The sequence below is a fragment of the Haliotis rufescens genome, unplaced genomic scaffold (assembly GCF_023055435.1).
Source record: "Haliotis rufescens isolate VD_foot unplaced genomic scaffold, xgHalRufe1.0.p SCAF_15, whole genome shotgun sequence".
In the NCBI taxonomy this organism is placed as follows: Eukaryota; Metazoa; Mollusca; class Gastropoda; order Lepetellida; family Haliotidae; genus Haliotis; species Haliotis rufescens.
This window is the reverse complement of record NW_025963835.1, coordinates 22,552,551-22,576,586: the sequence shown is the minus strand read 5'-3', so window position 1 is coordinate 22,576,586 and position 24,036 is coordinate 22,552,551. Positions and strand designations below refer to the sequence as shown.

Sequence of the window (24,036 nt, the reverse complement as noted above, 5' to 3'; positions counted from 1 at the left end):
TAGTAACAACATAGAAGATGCCTGCAGTTGCACATTATTGGTGATGTTATCTCTAATCTCCTGGGGCGGTCGGGTAGCCTAGTGGTTAAAGCGTTCGCTCGTCACGCAGAAGACCCGGGTTCGATTCCCGACATGGGTACAATGTGTGAAGCCCATTTCTGGTGTCCCCCGCCGTGATATTGCTGGAATATTGCTAAAAGCGGCGTAAAACCATACTCACTCACTCACTCTAGTTAATAGTACCTGTACAGGATGTTTGTCATAAAAAGCTGGATCTAAACATTAATTGTTATTTTAAGTCTTCGCAACGTCAAGACCAAGGCTCGTTTCACACACTCAACAATCAATGCAATGTTGTTGTCCGGCCTGTGATGAACCCACTTTTCAGCTTCAACTGCGCCTGAATTGTCGGGACGGCGGAAACAGACAACACCTTCTTACTAAACAGTCACCTTCGTTGACAACATTCTTCTGAAAACATTTCATTGGCTGACTGTTGGGTCGTTATACCACCAGGAGCTTGGTCCACTCATCTACAGACTAGACGGAACATTACTGGATCTGTTAGTTGTACACTTGATACACTTTCCAGCTAGACACGTAATTACCATTTCAGCAAGATAATCGCACAAAAAAATCCGCATAAAATGAAGGGGATGCATAGCTGCTGAACATGAAACGATAGCTAATCTTAAACGTGAATGCTTTTGTAATGTCTTCTCTGGGGCACCACTTGCAAGAGTCCATATTATAGCCTCTGTAATAAGTGAGTGAGTGAGTGAGTATGGTTTAACGCCAATTTGAGCAATATTCCAGCAAAATCACGGCGGGGGACACCAGAAATGGGCTTCACACATTGTACCCATGTCGGGAATCGAACCCGGGTCTTCGGCGTGACGAGCGAACGGTTTAACCACTAGGCTACCGCCCCCTGTAATAAGTCTGTGAATGAACGTACTCCACGTTTCCGGTACGTCCACACCTGCCCTTACACGTTAATTATCTGCCCTTCCAGATGCCATCCTACTTCTCTCTGCAATAATTTTCGCTTCGGCATTACAGTTTTCCACAGTGAGTCACACAATTCTATCACTAATTAATCACTCTACGTTATGAGTAAATTAATATGACAAATTGACTTACTTTTCCCTTCTTGGGTGGTGGTCGAGTAGCCTAGTGGTTAAAGCGTTCGCTCGGCACGCCGAAGACCCGGGTTCGATTCCCGACATGGGTACAATTATTTCCGGTGTCCCCCGCCGTGATATTGCTGGAATATTGCTAAAAGCGGCGTAAAACCACACTCACTCCCTTCTTGGACAAGTGACAACTGGAACCCCTTTTCGCCTTTGGTGGTTTTGTGGTGTCTTCCCAATGTACTTACAGTCCTTTTGTGACAACAGTAAAATTATGAAATGATACGGCCTGATGCTAAGAAAGTGAGGCACGAGTTAATATGACTTAATGTAATGTAGGCACAATGGGAAACACTTATGAAATGAAATAAAACCATAACACAAAAATAGGGATGAAACTGATGCTTAGAAAGTGATGCACGAGTTAACATGACTTAACGTAATGTAGGCACAAAGGGAAACACTTATGAAATGAAATAAAACCATAACACAAAAATAGGGATGAAACTGATGCTTAGAAAGTGATGCACGAGTTAACATGACTTAATGTAATGTAGGCACAATGGGAAACACTTATGAAATGAAATAAAACCATTACACATAAATAGGCATGAAACTGATGCTTAGAAAGTGATGCACAAGTTAACATGACTTAATGTAATGTAGGCACAATGGGAAACACTTATGAAATGAAATAAAACCATTACACATAAATAGGGATGAAACTGATGCTTAGAAAGTGATGCACAAGTTAACATGACTTAATGTAATGTAGGCACAATTGGAAACACTTGTGAAATTAAATAAAACCATAACACCAAAATAGGGATGAAACTGAGTTCCCAACGTGCCAACATTGATTTGTGTACGCACATTGGGATGTAGACACAATGGGATTGGACTTGGTTCATTCAGGTAAATTGTTCATGAATATATTACACGTGCGTATGAAAGAGGATTTCTTACACGTACAGGTGCAATGTATATGTCACAATACTGTGACAAATTCACTGTGGCGTCACTAATGGTAAGTTTAATTGTTTTCAACGTTATGTAAGCATTCTATAAACAGACCTGGCAAGAGATGAGATCAATCATTTTTATTAATGCAACAATAGGTGTCACAGAGGGCAGATATTTATCTATATAGTTCTACAAGTTTTATCCCATTATCCTTGGACTGTTTAATTTCCCCAAACAATGCTTTCTATCACAAGAAATTGATTCTTGTGAGTAGTATGTCTGAGAAACTGTTTTGCCACGAGATAAGAATAGTCTATATGGATGTTTACAGGCTGCGTGTTGCGTGAGACAACAAACTCTTGCTTTTTATGCAAACTGTTTAAGCTAGCGTGGAGCAGGACACATTGATTTTCAGTGATCCATTTATATCATCATCATCATCATCATTTTTCCCATTGAGCCCAACAAAATCTGCTTCGGAAGATAATCGAGACTGATTTATTCTCTGACGTTGATGTCCCTTCGGACAGAAAGAATTCTATTTCTGAAAACGTATTTGGTGAAGTTTCTCTGTGAATCTACCCCCCGTACGATCTCAGTTTTGTTGGCACAGTAAACTACGGTTATTACGAACACGCTTATAACGAATTGACGGATATAACGAACTTACTTTTTTGGTCCCAACTATTTGCTGTAGATATGCCGTATATATGCTTATAACGAACTACGGTTATAACGAACTAAAATTAGCAGTCCCTTTAAGTTCGTTATAACCGTAGTTTACTGTACTGATTTGTAACTGGACTCGCGTGCATAAAAATAAATTGTTTGTAGAACTGTGTGAAGGCATGGTTTATTTCCATCTAGAATTAATGTAGTGCCATCTGCAAATTGCGAAACAAGATTCTGTGTTTCCAGTTTCGATGACATATGTTTGTGGATTATTTCGAAGCATAATTGCCAAATAGCGTCATACGTTTGCTCAAATGTTGTTTGATCACGGATACACCATTCAGGACCTTTGTCAGGCCTACTAACGAAAACCCATCCCTAGGGTATGAGATAGGGATGACGTAGGGATGGGATAGGCATGGTATTTGGATGAGAAAAAGATTGGATAGGGATAGGGATTGCGATGAGATAGGTATGGAATAGGATGACGATGGGTAGGGATGAGATAGGGATTGGAAAGGGATTGAATAGGGATAGGATAGGGTTTGGATAGGGGTGAGATAGGGATGGGATAGAGATTGGATAGGGATGTGATGGGGATGAGATAGGGATCGGGTGGGATGGGCTGAGATGGGATTGGATAGAAAACAGACAGTGACATTTCAAAACCAAGCGTTGTGTCCGAAGGTAACGACAACATGGAAAATGGAGGCAATTGGAACACTCATGTGTGATATCAACTAACTCAATATATTCACATCCACCTCAAATGCCAAAGCATTACTATTTGGATTGATTGATTTTCAAGCTCCTAAGTGATTTCCGATTGAATCATGGTTAATCGGAAACCAAAACGTTGCATAAAATGTGTTTAGCAGCACTCAAACACTGAAACCAACAGAGAGCATTCAAACTATGGAATATGTACACACTTAGTTAGTTTTCACCTGAACAAACACGGGAACAAAAAAAAGCAAAACGAAATAGGGAATAGCATAGGACCTCATATTGGTTACTAATGGAATATTTCACCAGAACACAATAAATCGGGCAGATCGCAACATGCGCATGCATTCGGTTTGTTCAGGGCCCACTTGCACAAAGCAATCTTTGCACTACGACTACGCCTATGTTAAAGTATGGTGTTACAATCATCTTAGCGCTAAGATCGCTTTGTGTCCCGGTCACCATTGAAAATGTGGCGGCTTTTAATCATGCCGATGTACGTGGCTGTTTCTATATAAATTATGTAAATATTAAATAGTTTCCAAATTTGACGCATCAGTAACCAATATTAGGTCCTACGCTATTCCCTATTTTGTCTTGTTCCCTTGTTTGTTCATGCATCCGTCACAAACACATGCAAAGGGAAGTCAAGTGTTCATCTAAACACAACCACGGAAACACATTGACAAGTCAAAATCAAAGTGGAACGACATAGCTGTCACATCAAACATTTGAAATACCCAACCCTCAGGCGATACTTTCTACAAAGTAATCCCACGGGTTTGTCCATGAATGAACTTGTCCTTATTGTTTGAATGTCATTGTTCCCTTGGTTGGCGATTTCTCTTTAATGACGTCAATTCGAAGCAAGCGTGACATTTCAGCATGAACACAGGAGTGGCTCATTGCCATTATATGGTTATATGTCAAACTGTCTCTTGAGGAAATCTCACTCCTGGGATGTAAGTCTTAGAACATTAACCGATGTATAAATCAGCGTTTAAAGTTCTCACTGTGTATTTTCAAGTTGACGAAATAATAATTTGTAATTGTGATTTTGATGAGGTCTCAGTCTTTCTGAAGCAAACAGACAGACTCCGAAAATCAGTGTTCGCGAAAAAGGTAAGCATGTCCTGCTGTACGTGTAGTGCCCGTTTCTCACATAGTTTGCATAAAAAGTGTTTCTTGGCTAACGCTGCACAGCAGTACTTCTGTCATAGGACGTCGGTCTGTACTTATTGGAGGAACAAACAGATAGTTAGATACAATACGGCAAGGTCGGCTCGGAGTCAGTGTACTGTGTCTGAGTAGGGGCCATACACACACTCACACTCACAATCACACACAGACTCACACACACACTCTCTCACACACACGAACTCACACTCACACTCACACACTCACACACACACTCTCTCACACACACACTCACACACACACTCACACATACACACTCTCACACACACACTCACACACACAGACTCTCACATACACTCACACTCACACACACACACTCACACACACACACTCACACACACACACTCCCTCACAAACACAAACTCCATACCCACACACTCTCTCTCTCTCTCACACACACACACACACACACTCTCTCTCTCTCTCTCTCTCTCTCTCTCTCTCACACGCACACACACACTAACTAACTAACTAACTAACTAACCACCAAACTAACTTCGGAGTTCTAATCAGATTGTTCTGTTAAGAATAATTTGACAACACAAGAAAATGTGAGGTAGTCTCAGATATCAGCACTACAGAGACACAAATTCAGAATGACCATACACCATCACATCGTCTGTCTTTTAGCTCTAGACTCTAGACCCTGGTCCTTTGTGGCAATGTAGACATGCAAGGGTAGACAGTGAACATCATCTCCGCAGCCATTCATGCAGGTGTGTTTTAAATGTTAATGTATCTACAGTCCCTGGAATGGATAACTAAATTCAAACGTAGGCATTTATTTTAAATGTAAGCATTTGAAAAGGCTGGTTTGTGTGCCTGAATTGATGCAGTGTAGCGTACAGACAACATTGTCCACAGAGATGACACGAAATCGATGTAATTAACATCACTGGAAATCCTTGCTGAAATTTGAATAAACTATTAAGAGGGTTATTCAAATTGCCGATGCTTTGGGGAATTTGTAAGCAGTGTCAATTCAGCTGAGGATGCAGATGTGTGTGGTAACGCATCGTTGGGAGTTTGAGAGGTCATGTGCACCAAGCTCTTAAAGTACTTGAAAATGGTTATCCCTTTATTAAAATCAACATAGTAAATCTATATCAGTATGGTAAGCAACATTATTAACGCGTAAGTCCCTTAACACATTGCGCATATTTCGAAAATCAGACATAAACACTAATACTCTTTTGTTTTTAAGTTTTCATTTCTGTCCAGGGTGTCGGTACTGGGATGTGATAGGATAGGGATGAGATAGGGATTGGATAGGCATGAGATAGGGACTGGATAGGGATGGGATAGGGGTATGGATATGGATGCGATTGGATAAGGATGGGATGGGATAGGATAGGAATGGGATAGGGATGTTAAAGAGATAGGGATGAAATAAGGATGGGATAGGATGGGGATGGGGTAAGGATGGGATACGATGGAGATGGGTAGGGATGGGATAGGGATAGGATATGGCTGTGATAAGGATGGAATAGGGATGGGATAGGATAAGAATGGGATATTGATGGGATGGGATAGGATAGGGATGAGATAGTGATGAAATGGTTTAGGGTAGGCATGATATAGGGGCTGGATAGGGATGAGATAGGCATGGGATAGTGGATGGGGTAGGGATGAGATAGGGATGGGATAGTGGATGGCTTAGGGATGGGATATGGATGGGATAGGTGTGGGATAAGGATGTAAAAAGGGATGGGATAGGGGTAAGACAGCCATGGGATATTGGATGGGGTATTGAAGAGATAGGGATTGGATAGTGGATGGGTAGGGATGAGACAGGGATTAGAAAGTGTTGAGAAAGGGAATGGATAGGTGTGAGATAGGGATTGAATAGTGGATGGGTAGGGATGAGACAGGAATTAGAAAGTGTTGAGAAAGGGAATGGATAGGTGTGAGATAGGGATTGTATAGTGGATGGGTAGGGATGAGACATGGATAAGAAAGGGTTGAGAAAGGGAATGGATAGAGATGAGATAGAGATTGGATAGGGATGTTAAAAGGGATGAGATAGGCATGGGATAGTGGATGGGGTAGGGATGAGATAGGTATAAGAAAGGGTTGAGACAGGGAATGGATAGAGATGAGATAGGGATTGGATAGTGGTATGAAATGGATGAGATAGGCATGGGATAGTGGATGGGGTAGGGATGAGATAGGGATGGGATAGTGGATGGCATAGGGATGGGATATGGATGGGATAGGTGTGGGATAAGGATGTAAACAGGGATGGGATAGGGGTAAGACACCCATGGGATATTGGATGGGGTATTGAAGAGATAGGGATTGGATAGTGGATAGGTAGGGATGAGACAGGGATTAGAAAGTGTTGAGAAAGGGAATGGATAGAGATGAGATAGGGATTGAATAGTGGATGGGTAGGGATGAGACAAGGATTAGAAAGTGTTGAGAAAGGGAATGGATAGAGATGAGATAGGGATTGGATAGGGATGTGAAAGGGATGATATAGGCATGGGATAGTGGATGGGGTAGGGATGGGATAGGGATGGGATAGTGGATGGCATAGGGGTGGGATACGGATGGGCTAGTTGTGGGAAAAGGGTGGGAAAAAGGGATGGGATAGGGATGAGATAGGGATAGGATAGGGATGTGATAGGGGTGGGATGGGATGGGATAGGGATGAGATAGGGATTGGATTGGGATGAGATAGATATTGGATAGGGATGGAATAGGGATAAAAAGGGATGGGATAGGGATGGGATTAAGATGAGATAAGAATGGGACAGTGGATCGGATAGGGATGAAATAGGGATGGGACAGGGATGGGATAGGGATGATATAGGGATGAGATAATGGATTGGATAAGGATGGGATAAGGAGGAGATATGGATGGGATAGGGATGAGATAGTGGATTGGATAATTATGGGATAGGGAGGAGATAGTTGATGATAGGGATGGGATAGGGATGAGATAGGTTTGGGATAGTGGATGGTTAGGGATGAGATATGAAAGGGATAGTTGATGGGATAGGGATTGGATATGGATGAGATAGGGATGAGATAGGGATGGGATGTTGATGGATAGGGGTGGGATAGTGATGAGACAGTTGTTTGTATAGGAATGGGATAGTGATGTAATAGGAAAAGGATAGGTATGGGATAAAGATGGGATGGGATGAGATGTGGATGGGATAGGAAATGGATGAGATTGAATAGGATAGTAATTTGATGGGAGAGGATAGGGATGAAATAGGGATGGGATAGAGATGGGATAGAATAGTGATAGGATAGGGATGGGATAGGATAGAGATAGGTAGGGAGGGGAGAGGGATGGTGTGGGGATGAGATAGGGATGGGATATGGATGAGATAGGCATGGGAAAGATATGGGGATGATATTGGATAGGATGGGGATTAGAGTTGCATGAGATAGGAATTGGATGGGATAGCAATTGGATAGGGATGTAGTAGTGAAGTGATATGGATGAGATACTGATGGGATAGGGATGAGAAAGAGATTGGATATGGATGAGATAGAGTTGAGATAGGGACGGGAATGTAACCAGAATATAAAGGTCTAAACTATCCTTGGATATGGATTGGATTGGACAGGCTAGGAATGGCATAGGGATAGGGATGTGATGTGATTGGATAGGATGGGATAGGTATGGGAGATTAATGGGATAGGGATGAGATAGGGATGACGTAGGGATGGGATAGGCATGGGATTTGGATGAGAAAAGGATTGGATAGGGATAGGGATTGCGATGAGATAGGTATTGAATAGGATGACGATGGGTAGGGATGAGATAGGGATTGGAAAGGGATTGGATAGGGATAGGATAGGGATAGGATAGGGTTTGGATAGGGATGAGATAGGGATGGGATAGAGATTGGATAGGGATGGGATGGGGATGAGATAGGGATGGGATGGAATGGGATAGGTATTGGATAGGATGACGATGGGTAGGGATGAGATAGGTATTGGATGGGATGGGATTGGATGTGGATTGAATAGGATATGGTTGGGACGGGATAGATAGGAATGGAATGGGATGGGATAGGATAGGGATGGGACAGAAAAAGGATAGGAATGGGATGGGATATGATAGGGATTGGATGGGATTGGTTTCGATGGGATGGGATATGATAGGGATTGAATGGGATTGGATTGGTTGGGATGGGATGGAAGGGGACAGGATGTCGATTGAGTAGGATATGGATGTGAGAGGATCGGGATGGGATAGGGATAGGATAGGGATGAGATAGGTATAGGATATAGATATGGATAGGATATGGATGAGATAGGAATGGGAAGCTATGGGATTGGATGAAATGGGATAGGATAGGGTTGAGAGAGGCATGGGATAGTTAGGGTGAGTTAGGGACGGGAAGGGATGGGGTATGGATGAGATAAGAAGGGGACAGGGATGGCATAGGATGGCGATGGGATAGGGATAGGGATGATACAGGAATGGGATATGTAAGGGTGGAATAGCGATGAGATAAGGATGGGATAGGACAGGGAATGGATCAAGATGATATTGGGATGGGTTGAGATAAGAATGGGATAGTGATGAGATAGGGATGGGAATTTAACCAGAACCTAAAAGGCAGCTTGGCTTGTGTACCCACGATGTAGCCCAGAAAACAAAGCAGAATCCTCACTGATCCGTTGTATCAGTAATAGTATTCGCGACGAGAGATCTCGTAACAATAGCAACTTGACATATGAGAAACAGATGTGTGTATCATGGGCGATAAAAAATATCCCTATCAAAACTGTAGTAGTATATTAACACCTGCAGTGGAAACTGATCATCATGATAATGTCCAGACTGACGAACATACTTTCTTCAGCAAGATTGCGGTCTTTCATGGGGTAAAACTTGCGCTTCAACGCATCTGTGATCGGTCAAAAATAACTAACTGTTTATGCACATCGTTTGTGTGCACGCAATTAGAGGTCGCATTTCACCGTTTGAATATTAGTGACAATAAAGAAAAGAGACAGTGACATTTCAAAACCAAGCGTTGTGTCCGAAGGTAACGACAACATGGAAAATGGAGGCAATTGGAACACTTATGTGTGATATCAACTAACTCAATATATTCACACCCACCTCAAATGCCAAAGCATTACTATTTGGATTGATTGATTTTCAAGCTCCTAAGTGATTTCCGATTGAATCGTGGTTAATCGGAAACCAAAACGTTGCATAAAATGTGTTTAGCAGCACTCAAACACTGAAGACATCGAAAGTAGAAAATCAAAAGCTTTCAGAAATGGAATTCTTTCTTGGTGTTAAGTTAATGTCATAGCTTTCTGATGCGTACGTAGAATATTATTTCTTTTTCGTATGTTTTCAGGACTTTAGGAACTTCAAATTATATTCTGTACAATATTTTTGTATTAAGAGAATAAAGATGCATTCATTTTGTTCCTTTTTTTACTCCAGGACAGTGTTGGTTGCAGGCAGAATAGTTTCTGTTTTCCGACGGATAAGTCGCAAGACAGACGAGTAGCGATCGCCTCGCTCTCACAGCCACTCTTCTTGTAACTGTTATCTCGCGAAGCGTCTCGAATGAGTTAGTCTGTCTCGGTATCTGTAACTGCAAACAAGCCCCTCGCAGCGGAGCTCTTTATATCGGGACCATGACGAAAGTGTAAAGCGCTGGGACTGTTTTGATCTAAGGATGTCACTCTATTTTACGAGCGCTTCAATCGTCAGAAATCAACGTTCACTACATGTATAAACATAATAGTGCTAATGACTCTCTTAGTTTATTCGAGTTTAATCTATTCACAGTGTATCAATCCGTGATTTTCCTTTAAATCATGTCTCAACACCTTTGTGATATAAATACCTGTACCCATTTGTCACCACTGCTTTGTTTGGGAAGTGGAGACCGTCTCCGTGGCCTAGAGCCGTGTGATACCAAAACTACGTTAAAAGATGGTACTTGTTGTTACCCTGTCTGGCGCTCGGTATTAAGGTGCTAAAACAAGAACTGGTCGGCTCGGAGTCAGTATACTGTGTCTGAGTGGGGTGTTCATGTTAAACTGCTGCATGGTATCTCAGTAGGCTAGCACTGAAAATCGGCATTAGTCCATGCACGTCCATGCACGTCGCTATCTAAGTGCAATAATCTTGGACACCATTTTACCTCACGTCACCTTTGGGAAGTGGCAGCACCATCCTTATCTCTCTTTACTATATCTTCAACTGACAGTCATTTACAGAGAAGTGTAACAGGCTGGGCAGTTAGTCACACAAATTATACTAGAAACAAATCTTTAGTTGAGAATTGTTTATTATCACAAAAAAGGTTGCAGATAACATACGGTATACCACTAGCAGAGAAGGGACATAACTCCTGTTCACATCAATGCTATATTCTTTTGGTATATTTGTGAAAACTGAAGAGACAAGAAAAGCATTATTCATCGCAGGCAATAAAGACGAACGTTAGATTAAAGTAGATAGGTTTAACATTGTTGTGAACGGTATATCAGTTATGTCACGGCATGTAAGCTTGTGTGGAAAGCGGACAATAATGCAGGTCTAAGATATTTACCACTATTTGAAACTTACGAGTACTGAATGGTGCTGACAAACCTAGAAACATATAATCAGGGCGAACACGATATTCAAATCCGCCCCCAAAGGAGCAAATACAGCGACATTCGTCGCCTTGGACTACTGACATCCTTGCCCCATATATAGAATCGCGCTTCGTTAGTGTTTGTTGGCAATGACGACGATTTTCCAGTTTACAACACAATCACAGATTATTTTAATTTATTATTAGTTTATTATTATTAGATTAGCACATATATGACAATTGCTTGCTATTAACTCCGTGAATAGTGAGAGTAAAAAATACATAAACGACAAATCATGTCTGAACAGATGTCTATTGCCTTAGAAAAATTGTCTGTATCACAGGTAAAGGTAAACAAGGTATGTGTCTTCTTTAATTGAGAAACATATGTGATTGCCATGAACGAGATAACCATCTGATAATAATGATAATAAGTGTCGCAATACAATCAACGCGACATCACAGCGACATCATAGTGACACCATAGCGATACCATAGCGGCTCCACATTGGAACCATAGCGTCACCAAAGCGACATCCAAGCGGTACCATAGCGACACCATAGCGGCACTATAGCGACATCACAGCGGCATCGTAGCGGCACCATAGCGACACCATGGCGACATTACAACAGCACAATAGCAGCGTCATAGCAGCACCATGGCGCCACTATAGCGCCACAATAGCGGCATCAGGCTACGTATTACTGCATTGCTGCGCGATGAGCACCGCTGGATATTGCAACGCTAACTGACCCTTCATATACATACCTGTAGATGAGCATGAGGAACAAGTCAGGATATACTGAAGAAACATACAAAAAACATTTTCAAGCGGCTACAAACATCCACACAATAATGAAATATCTAGAATTCAGATCTATCACAAAAGGAAAAACAGTTCAAAGAACATTTGATGTAATACAAAGGAAAATTAAATGTACAAAAAACAGTAAAACAGTGTAGCACTTTGCATGGTGTTGGTTACAATACAGAATATTTTCTCTTCATGAAACATACGAAAAAACAAGGCACATGGCAGATTCCAGAAGTATGTGTAGTAGATTGCAGTGCATGATGCACTGCTGTGGGCCTGGTGCTTTCTACTGTAGATGTGTGGTATTCTAGTGTAGACTTGTGTACATTAGGTATTGTCCTGTGGACATGTGATGTATTGTCCTGTGGGCATGGTGTGTACTTCTGTGGGCATGGTGTGACGTGCTGTGTATATGTGGTATTCTGATGTAGACATGTGTACATTAGGTATTGTCCCGTGGGCATGTGAAGCATTGTTGTGGGCATTGTGTGTACTGCTGTGGGTATGGTATCTCCTGCTGTGTATATGTGGTATTCTGATGTAGACATGTGTACATTAGGTATTGTTCCGTGGGCATGTGAAGCATTGTTGTGGGCATGGTGTGTACTGCTGTGGGTATGGTATCTCCTGCTGTGTATATGTGGTATTCTGATGTAGACATGTGTACATTAGGTATTGTTCTGGGGGGCATGTGAAGCATTGTTGTGGGCATTGTGTGTACTGCCGTGGGTATGGTATCTCCTGCTGTGTATATGTGGTATTCTGATGTAGACATGTGTACATTAGGTATTGTTCTGTGGGCATGTGAAGCATTGTTGTGGGCATTGTGTGTACTGCTGTGGGTATGGTATCTCCTGCTGTGTATATGTGGTATTCTGATATAGACATGTGTACATTAGGTATTGTTCTGTGGGCATGTGAAGCATTGTTGTGGGCATTGTGTGAACTGCCGTGGGTATGGTATCTCCTGCTGTGTATATGTGGTATTCTGATGTAGACATGTGTACATTAGGTATTGTTCTGTGGGCATGTGAAGCATTGTTGTGGGCATTGTGTGAACTGCCGTGGGCATGGTGTGTCGTGCTGTGTATATGTGGTATTCGGATGTAGACATGTGTACTTTAGGTATTGTTCTGTGGGCATGTGAAGCATTGTTGTGGGCATTGTGTGTACTGCCGTGGGCATGGTGTGACGTGCTTAGGATATGTGGTATTCTGTTTTCTGATTGGACCAGATAATCTTCTGTTGATATGTGATGTCATACTGTGGACAAGTGGACATGTGATGTCATACTGTGGACTTGTCATACAATGCTGTGGATATGTGATGACATGCCGTGGATATGTGATGACATGCTTTGGACAAGTGATGCCATGCTGTGGACTGGTGGCACATCAACACAAAACTCATTTCAAGAGCAAAGTAAGCACTGGAGAAATTTAGAAACTGAGACAGATAAACACACCGTTCTTATTATGCATGCTGGTCTGAAGTCGTGCTCTACGCGACGCTTTCTACAGGAGTTGGCCAAATATGTACACATTTAATGTCTTTTAAAATGTCAAATGAAACGTGTGGTCGTTCTGTATACTGCATATTCAGTGAAACCTCGTTAACCCGGACAGTAGCTTTTCCACTAAATTGTTGTGATCATCGAATTTCCGGTTTAGCGAAAAATGGGAAGGAAGTAATGTAACTTGTTACGTATATAAGCTGACCGAGCACAAATTCTGGATTAACGGGGCCGGGCCCTCAGGGAATCTCACTGCGATGCAGTGTATGATAAACTTCCTGAAAGAAACACTCCAAATGATGAATAGGATGCAACGAAAACACTTATGCATTATAATTCCTAGCCTGCAGGAGGTTATTTGGAATGGTAGTGTCTTTAAACTTATAGATTTAGATACGTTGGGGTATCGCCGTCTCAGATAGGCTGTAATAACAATGAACCATGCGATACTTGAAAGTAACAGTGTTGATGAATGTTACTCTATTGACTTTGTTGTGGCCGGGCCAATAGAGTAACATTCATCAACACTGTTACTTTTAAGTCTTAAAAACAAAACAAGAGAATTTGCGTCGGTTTTTAACCCCCCAAAAGTGAAAAAAAAAATTCATGTAACAAAATATTTCGTTATTCGCATTTGATTTACTGAAATAACTAATTGTTGCCCCCCCTTCCCTAATACAAGCGGACTGTCCCTAACTTTGGACCAATGTTCTTGTGTGTTGTACCTTTAATTAGACTTAATTAGTCATTAAAAGACTCTCAAATAAGTCACGTGACGGTTGTTGCCACAGTTATCATTTCCTTGCAAGACAAAATAACGAACCACTAGCATCAGTGCCAATGTTAGATGTAAGTAAGGTTAGAACATAACGTCAGTTTAGAATGCAATACTCAGTATCACAGATAGCAAGGCGATAGCATGCGATACAGTAACCATGCTTTGACCGGAAGTGAAATCGATGCTGTTGGTATACAACTTCCGGTTGTTGAGCTTCTGGAGTGGCCTGAAGTCGTCCACCAGATTCTCCTCCCCCTCCGGCTCCTTGTTCCTTTTGATGCTTCTGAACTGGTTCATCTGCAAGAGGGAAAGACAAGCATGTTAGCTAGCTGATACCATAAGCCAAACTGGGCCTCCTTGGCCAACGACTGAATAAGTGTTAGATATTAACCCTAAGAGTATATAGCCCTAAGATTGCATAGAGATTAAAAATGTTTCTCGGGTTGATTGCTATTACAACTAGTACTATATTTTAACGTCTTTTTGGTATGGCGCGGACGGGGATCGAAGCTCCGACCTTCCGCTCTTCGGGGAGACGCTCTATTCACTAGATCCCGGAAGTGGTCTGTAGTTAGTAAGGGGAATGTTTTTGCTGAGATTGTACGACATCATTAATATCTTTAGTTGGAAGTACCTGCTGCTCTGACACGACGATGCGGGTTGCGAAGATGCTCCACACTACGCTCTCGTAACATGGGGGCGTGGTCAGACTCCCCTCGTATCGGAAGTAGTACGCGCTGTTGGCCGGAAGTAGAGACTTTGTGGAGAATGTCGGAATAGACGTCTCGTTACCTGTAGTATGAGATGTTGTGTTGAAGACATAGACATAGACATAGACATAAAGGCTGGATGTTCAGCGTAGCATAGAACACGTGTGACAGACGGGTAAAACCGAGAAGTGAGGAATCCGAGGTTTCACCTCTTGGACGAGGGTATTAGATCTCATAAGGACCCCAGGGGAAGTTTTCTATCCTAATTATAAGAAAATCTGAAATCACTGTTATCAGCATTTTTCCATGATTCTCAGTAAACGGATGTAAAATGTCTCTTCACCAATGAGGCTACAATTCGAAGATTGCAATTTCGATCCACTTACATACGTTGTCAACGGTATTTGGTGTGAGAACCCGGCGCTAATGTGTTTGAATAGATAAAAGCTACTGTCAGCAGTGCTCTAACTATAAAGCGGTGGCCGGTATATAATCTAGTATTGGCCAGACATAGAAGTGGTTTATATCATAAGCAACGTTCGACGCCGTCGGGGCACGATGACACACAATCAACCAAATGAGCGAACTTAAGCCTAGTATCACAAAATGTCAAATTAATGATGACACAAAGTCAACTGTGTGACCGATTAGCAATATGTAATTTCATAAGGCCACATAAACTAAATACTATCACTATGTTGTTGATAGTCAGGATGCCACGGGTGTCAGACATGTTTGTCAAAAACATATTATATGTTCAAAAGAATACTGGGAAATATATTTTTGCATCAGGCTTGCGGGAACACGTGTTGTAAAAGAAAATAAAACAGTTCGTTTCTTCTCTCCACAGAAATAGTCTTGAAGCAGTGTCCCCTTGAAAGGACAATATTGTCGGTCCCAACGTGCGACACTATATTCTGTGCATGTACGCTTGTACATATATCGTGCGAAGGATCGTGCAACGCCACCTACCGCTGTGCTGGATCTTGTCGAAGTGTGACAGTAGTGGTTGAAAGTTGGCATTGGTTTCGCCTACCTGAAACATTATATGACCAATTGATTATCTTTAAGAGACAAATAACTATTATGACGATAATAATAGTTACATCCATAAAATAAACTGACGTCCAAAAGAAACTTTACCAGAGTTTGAAATCACTCTTGCTCAAAAACAACAAAACATACATGCATAAAGTAAGGTGTATTGAGAAGATCAATATATCAACATAATCAACACTGAAAATGACTATCATACCGCGACCGAGAATGACGTCAGAGCCCCCCAAAGTTGGGTGTGGTACAAAACTCGAGCTTTCAGAATCAGGGACAATAGGCAGAGTACATAAACAATCGCTCACGTTCAATAACAAGTCATTAGTAGCGTGTGTGACCACCAAATGCCTAAATACACGCAAAAACTCTTCGACGCACAGAAAAAGTCAGTCGTCTGATGAGGTCACGTGGGATTTGACGCCATTCTTCTTAGAGGGCCAAGATCAGTTCTTGCCGGTTGGCTGGAGAGTGTGGTCGTTGTCGAACACGACGATCCATCAAGTCCCAGAGGTGTTCTTTGGGGGACATTTCGGGTGAGCGTGCAGGCCACAGCAGGACGTTGATGTTGTTGGCTGAGAGGAAGTTAGTGACAATTCTGGCTGTATGGGCTCTAGCGTTGTCATGCTGATAAATGACACCACGTGGCTGCTGTTGGAGAAATGGTAGGACAACTGGACGAAGAATGTTATCCATGTAACGCTGAGCTGTCAAGTTTCCGTCAACGATGACCAGCGGTGTCCTCTCCTGCCCACAGATCCCTCCCCACACCATGACGCTCCTTCCACCATATGGTACGACCTCCTGCACGCAACACGCCGCCGTTCGTTCACCCCTTCGGCGGTAAACACGTTGTCTTCCATTATCCCTAGACATACAGAATCGACTTTCGTCAGTGAAGACAACCCTCTGCCAGTCACGTCGTTGCCAACGTCGTACAGTCCGGGCCCATCTCATTCGCAGACGACGATGTTGCGCTGTCAAAAGCTGTCCTCTGTATGGTCTAAAAGCCCTAAGCCCTGAGTCTCCTGGCCACTGTCTGTCGACTAACCCTGTGACCTAAGGCATTTGTCGCCGATGACGTCACTGTCAGGAAGCGATTTCGGAGGTGCAAGGTACGCAAGTACCGGTCATCATTGGGCGTGGTCACCCTGTTCTTGGCCTTTCAGCGGTCCGCCCTGTCTGTCTGTAACGTTGCATCAAGTTGGTAACGGCAACACGGGAGCAACCGAAGGTTCGTGCAATATGGGCGTGGGTGGCTCCCATCTGTACCATACCCAAGGCTCGTTCACGTTGTTCGACTGTGAGTCGTGGCATTTCTTTTGTGTTTTTTTATCACTGTGGGTGTCTGACTTGCCGTTGCAATCGTTGTATACCCTTACCCGCACGTGCATTTGTAGTTGTCCGTGGTGCACGTGTTTTTCACTTTTTCGCGTGTTATCTCGCAAACATGTAACCGACGATTAACATTTTCTGCATACACTATTGTTGTATTTAGGTTATGTGTTTTAGATAGACTTCATCGAAAAAAAAAATACTTTGTCTGAAATTTATATTTTAAGTTGGTAAAGTTTCTTTTGGACGTCAGTTTAGTACGATTTCCATACTTCAACATTCTATCATGTCTATACACAGTAGTTCTATTGAAAAATGCACTTCCCCATGTTACACAGCTGTTTTACCATGTAGTTGCTATAATAGATGTCACTTCCCATACAGCTCGGCAGTTATTGTAGTATATATCACCTCATCATTACAAAGGGCCGTTGTACCCTGTATTTACTATCATGGTAGATACCCCTCCCCATGTACACCTGTTTTACATAAACGTTTCTACTGACAAATGCACTTTCCCATGCTACACCGCTACCATAGTTACCATGGTACCAATCACCTCCAAATTCTATATAGCAACAGATGTCACCTCCCAAGGCAATACATATGTTTCGTCCTCCAGTTACTATTGTAGATATCACCTTTGTTATACAGCTGTTTTACTCTGAAGTTATTACTGTGGCCATCACCCCCCGATGCTATACAGCTGTTTTACCCTGTTCCTACTGAAGTAGATATCACCTCCAAATGCTATGCTATACAGCTGTTTTACCTTGTTCCTACTGAAGTAGATATCACCTGCGTATGCTATACACCTGTTTTATCCTCAATATACTTAAGTAAAAATCATCTCCGCATTCTATACAGCTGTTTTATCCTGTACCTACTGAAGTAGATATCACCTCACCATGCTCTTCAGCTGTTTACCTTGTTCCTACTGAAGTAGATATCACCTTCCCGTGCTATAAAGCTGTTTCACCCTGTACTTACTGAAGTAGATATCACCTCCAAATGCTATGCTATACAGCTGTTTTACCTTGTTCCTACTGAAGTAGATATCACCTGCGTATGCTATACACCTGTTTTATCCTGTATATACTGAAGTAAAAATCATCTCCGCATTCTATACAGCTGTTTTATCCTGTACCTACTGAAGTAGATATCACCTCACCATGCTCTTCAGCTGTTTACCTTGTTCCTACTGAAGTAGATATCACCTCCCCGTGCTATAAAGCTGTTTCACCCTGTACCTACTGAAGTAGATATCACCTCCAAATGCTATGCTATACAGCTGTTTTACCTTGTTCCTACTGAAGTAGATATCACCTGCGTATGCTATACACCTGTTTTATCCTGTATCTACTGAAGTAAAAATCATCTCCGCATTCTATACAGCTGTTTTATCCTGTACCTACTGAAGTAGATATCACCTCACCATGCTCTTCAGCTGTTTACCTTGTTCCTACTGAAGTAGATATCACCTCCCCGTGCTATAAAGCTGTTTCACCCTGTACCTACTGAAGTAGATATCACCTCCAAATGCTATGCTATACAGCTGTTTTACCTTGTTCCTACTGAAGTAGATATCACCTGCGTATGCTATACACCTGTTTTATCCTGTATCTACTGAAGTAGATATCACCTCCCAATGCTATACAGCTGTTTTATACCGTAGTCATTATTGTAGATATCACCTGCCCATTCTGTAGATCTGTATTACCCTTTAGTTACTGTTGTAGATATGGCCTCCCAATAACTAATCAGCGGTTCTAATCCTGTTGTTACTATTGTAGATATCATCTCCCCTTTCTTTACGGATGTGTTACCCTGTAGTTGATATTGTAGAAATCACCTGCCCGTATACTGCTGTTTGCTTAGCCTCTGTAGTAACTATGGTAGATTTCACCTCCACATGTTGTACAGCTGATTTGCACTGTAGTTAGCATTGGAGATGTCACCACCCCATGCGACAGAGCTGTTTTACCTCATAATAACTGTTGTAGATATAACCCTCTTATACAGTTGTTTTACTCCTGGAGTTACTTTAGTAGATATCACCGCTCATATATATTCATCTGTTTTACCCTGTGGTTTCTATTTCAAATATCACCTGCTCAAACCCTACATCTGTTTTACCCTGTAGTCTCTAGTGTAGATATCACTTGTCTATACTATAAGCTGTATTACCCTGTAGTTACTGTAGTAGATATCACCGATATTGCCGATGTGACGTTAATTCTTAACTCACTCACACACCTCCCATATATATTTATCTGTTTTACCCTGTAGTTATTATTGAAGCTATTACCTGCCCATACTTTTCAGCTGTTTTACCCTGTACTTACTATTTCAAATATCACCAGCCCAAACTGTACAATCATGTTTTATCCTGTAGTTACTGTTGTAGATATCAACTCTTCATTCTGTAGAGTTGTATAACCTGTAGTTACTGTAGTAAATATCGCCTGCCCATATTGTACAGGTCTTTCAATACCGTGGATACTATTGTAGATATCAACTCTTCATTCTGTAGAGTTGTATAACCTGTAGTTACTGTAGTAGATACCACATGCCCATACCATACAGCTGTTTTAATTCTGGGGGTACTATTGCAGATACCCCCCCCCCCTTTCTACACAGCTGTTTTATCCTGTAGTTACTATTGTAAATATCACCTGCCCATATTATATAGCTGTTTTACCCTGTAATTCCTGAGCATCACTCCATACAGATACTTATTCAAGGTGACAGTTATGACAGCAACGGTCACGTGGTTAGTGTTACGAAATAAACTTCATTGATTGATACTTGTTGGAATGTTGGAATTGGAAAATCAATCAGCGTCTTTCATAATTCATCACCTTTCTGTTCTGCCATCAAGACTGCTAAAGGGTATGTTTGTATACCTAAAGGGCAATTGTTTCCAATTTCAGTGGATGTCATTTCGTTTACTTTCAGACTTTCAGACGTATATATGTCAGTGTCAAATTCTGTCCTACTATTAAATAATTGAAAGTCTGACTTTGCAAATGTAAAAACTTAACCGTATCAGGTTACAATACGCATACCGTTTCTACTCCAATAAACGACCCAGCGTGTATATGTTAGCAAGTATAACCGTGCACCGTTTATGGTGACCCGGCATCTCTCAAAGTCCCATCTTCTAATCAAGCAGCGTTAGGGACTATTTATTATTCGGATTGTCAATCTGTTGAAGGGCCATTGTCTATTGGGAGGGCCATTGTCTATTGGAGGGCCATTGTCCATAGGAGGACTAGAGTCTATTGGATCGCAATTGTCTATTGGAATGCCATTGTCTATAGGAATGCCATTGTCTATAAGAGGGCCGGAGTCTATTGGAGGGCCATTGTCTTTTGGAGGGCCATTGTCTATAGGAGGGCCGGAGTCTGTTGGAGGGCCATTTTCTATTGGAATGCCATTGTCTATAGGAGGGCCGGAGTCTATTGGAGGGACATTGTCTATTGGAGGGCCTCCATAGGTGGGTCGGAGTCTGTTGACAATCTGTTACACCCGCATCATTTGGAGGTACGGTTATAATTTTCGGGCCAGCATCTATTGGAAGACAGGCATCTGTTGGAGGGCCGGGGTCTATCACCATTCTGTTACACCAGCATCTTTCGGCGGCCCAGTAGCCATTGGAGGGCCTGCATCTATTTTAGGGCCAGGGTCTATTAAAGGGCTGATGTCTTTTGGAGAGCCTGTGTCTATTGGAGATGCGGAAGGGCTGGCATTTACTGGAAGCCCTGCGTCTGTTGGAGAGTCAATGTCTGTTGGAGGAACGGTGTCTATTGGCGTCCCGGTGTCTTCTGGCGCCACGTCGTCTATTAGAGGAAATACGGTGAACAAATCTAATCTCACAGCCGCGTCGTGTAACCCGTTAAATTCTCACCTCAAACAAAAACGAGAGCACAGCCAGTCCCTTTGGCTTGTCCACTGCCACGTCGAAGTCTGCGTACTTTGTGGAGTACAAAACAATGTGCATCTGGAACGAAACATCTGTACACGTGTACTCACAGGAAAAAATAACTGTCACCCTATTCTTAGATGTCACAGTGTTACCAATTTTAACCTGGAATCCTACGGTGTCATGATCAGAAGATGGAGAATTAAACATAGGCACCGCCTTCTCTATTCCCTTATGCTCAATACTCAGTCTGTTAATCGCAAAATATGTGTACCCCTGTCAGTTATCTTATTGTCATTTACTAATCGTCTTAGTCTTAAAATGATGGCAAAGTTTCCTAAAATCAAACGAAAAATGTGACCATAAAGAGTTTTCCTCAGCGCTAGCACTTTAATGCTTCAGATATTTCTTGCACATTGTTCGTCTTCTGCTTGGTTGTATCAGTATATGTCAAAAATACACCTCGTTTCATCACTATTTTGATAGTGATTCGTAATCACATGTTTTTGATGTAGTAGAAACCGTACAATGGATTCTGCTTTAAGTTGCGAGTTTGAGCAGGAGATGCTTACCTTTTCGCGAACACCCGGTGTCTATTACATTTTCACTGTTATTTTGTCTTTTACGCTCAAAGGAATCGGTTTCGGCAGATGATCGATACTGATTAATAATATGCTCTGGCGTTGACGTTTCATATATTATGATTATGCAAATGTTGGTTGTCGCTTTTATTAACCATACTTTGTGTATCCATTTTCTGTAAGTCTCTTGCATTTCAAACTATTTGAAATCTGGAACGTGGATCCTGGTGGAATTGGCTGCGAAGAGGCTTCAGTTCGAGTATTTAGTTTGAGAACTAAAATAGCACTACTACTACTACTACTACTACTACTACTACTACTACTACTACTACTACTACTACTACTACTATAAATAAATAAATAAATAAATACGCGACAAAACCCTTCTCATATCCACCAGAAATATCTGCACAAAAGCAGAGTCGATTGTACGATTACGACTAATCATGAGTATATGTTTATATCTATAAAATAGTAATGATACCAGGTGTCCGCGAAAAGGTGAGCATATCCTGCCCCACCGGTGGCACCCGTCACAAACACAAGCAAAGGCAAGTCAATTGTAAAATAAAAGCATGCAAACCTAATTTGAATTCAAAGAGCAATTATATGTTGACCACAAATACACACTTTAACTGTCGTCCTACTATATAACCAATTCTAATAGCTTTTTTCATTCTTAGAATTATTTCAGAAAAATCTACCATTTCGCTTACCTCCATAGGGAACCTCTTGTTGTCAATGTCGTGTTCTGATCCCCGCTCGTCCTTCTGACCCCAGTGGAAGTGGAACTGCTTGACCCCGTACTTGTCCTCCAGACCCCCACCCGACACCAGCATGTTAGCGCTGCCCGAGATAGTCACCTCCACTGAAGCAGCAAAGGTCGAGGGAACGTTTAATGAAAAGCGCCTTCCAAACATTCCTCAAGGTGCATGTTCACTAGTATTTAAAAAAAAATACATTGACTTTCCTTTCCAAAAGTTTGAAAGGTTGTATTTTGGTTTTGAAATACTATAACTCCAGGTTTGGATGGGAATTTAAAGGATGAAACCTTTTGTGCCACGCACCTGTGTGGCCGTTGACATTCGCCAACGTCATGTTTATGTTCTCAGTCTGGGCGAGTTCACTCAAGTCGAAGATGGTCAGAATCGGGTTGAACTCCACTTTGCTTGTTTCGATGTTGATGGGGGACTGTCTGTCTCCGCCACAGTTCGGGTAGTCGACATGCCAGTGATCAGGACCTGTTCAATAATACAGTTGAGGTGGTGAGGTGAAACTGGGTTTAACGTCGCGTCCAAGATTGTTGGAAATTGGGTTTAACGTCGCGTCCAAGATTATTGCACTTATATAGCGACGTGCATGCACGTGTGTGTGTGACTGCTTGTACTAGTCCGGGCTGATGCTAATTTATAGTTGTAGCTCACTGAGATACCATGCCGCAGAATACCCCACTCAGACACAGTATACTGACTCTGAGCCGACCAGTCCTTGTTTTAGCCCCTTTATGCCGAGCGCCAGACAGGGTAACAACAAGTACCCTATTTTAACGTCTTTTGGCATGACGCGGCCGGGGATCGAACTCATGTTACTCACTCATTCATCTCATATTACTCACTCATGCATAGCATATTACTCACTCATTCATCTCATTTCACACACTCACACATCTCATATGACTCACTCATTCCTCTGTATGACGCGGCCGGGGATCGAATCCCGAACCTTCCACTCTCCGGGCGGACGCTCTACCACAAGACCACGGAGGCGGTCCAATAATACAGTTGAAGCTGATGGGTGATTAGGTGTCACTCACCAAAATACAATCCTATACACTTTCTGATATGACTCACTCATGCATCTCATATTACTCACTCATGCATCTCATATTACTCACTCATGCATCTCATATTACTCACTCATGCATCTCATATTACTCACTCACACATCTCATAGTACCCACTCATTCATCTCATATTACTCACTCACACATATCATATGACTCACTCATTCCTCTCATATTACTCACTAATTCATCCATTTTACTCACTCATTCATCCCAT

At 42.0% G+C, this 24,036-nt stretch overlaps 1 protein-coding gene across 2 annotated transcripts in view; it reads right to left on the bottom strand.

Annotated features, from left to right (window-relative positions):
* Window positions 1–10,960: 10,960 nt before the first annotated feature.
* LOC124135206 (carbonic anhydrase 2-like) overlaps window positions 10,961–24,036 on the bottom strand; it is a 38,857-nt gene continuing 25,781 nt past the window's right edge. For both annotated transcript variants that reach the window (XM_046500461.2, XM_046500462.2), the window contains exons 4-9: window positions 23,044–23,217; window positions 22,693–22,844; window positions 21,381–21,473; window positions 16,058–16,121; window positions 15,010–15,167; window positions 10,961–14,672 (exon numbers count right to left, since the gene is read on the bottom strand). In XM_046500461.2, coding sequence (XP_046356417.2) covers window positions 14,475–14,672; window positions 15,010–15,167; window positions 16,058–16,121; window positions 21,381–21,473; window positions 22,693–22,844; window positions 23,044–23,217 — 839 coding nt within the window. In that variant the 3' untranslated portion in view covers window positions 10,961–14,474. The remainder of the gene's footprint in view (window positions 14,673–15,009; window positions 15,168–16,057; window positions 16,122–21,380; window positions 21,474–22,692; window positions 22,845–23,043; window positions 23,218–24,036) is intronic.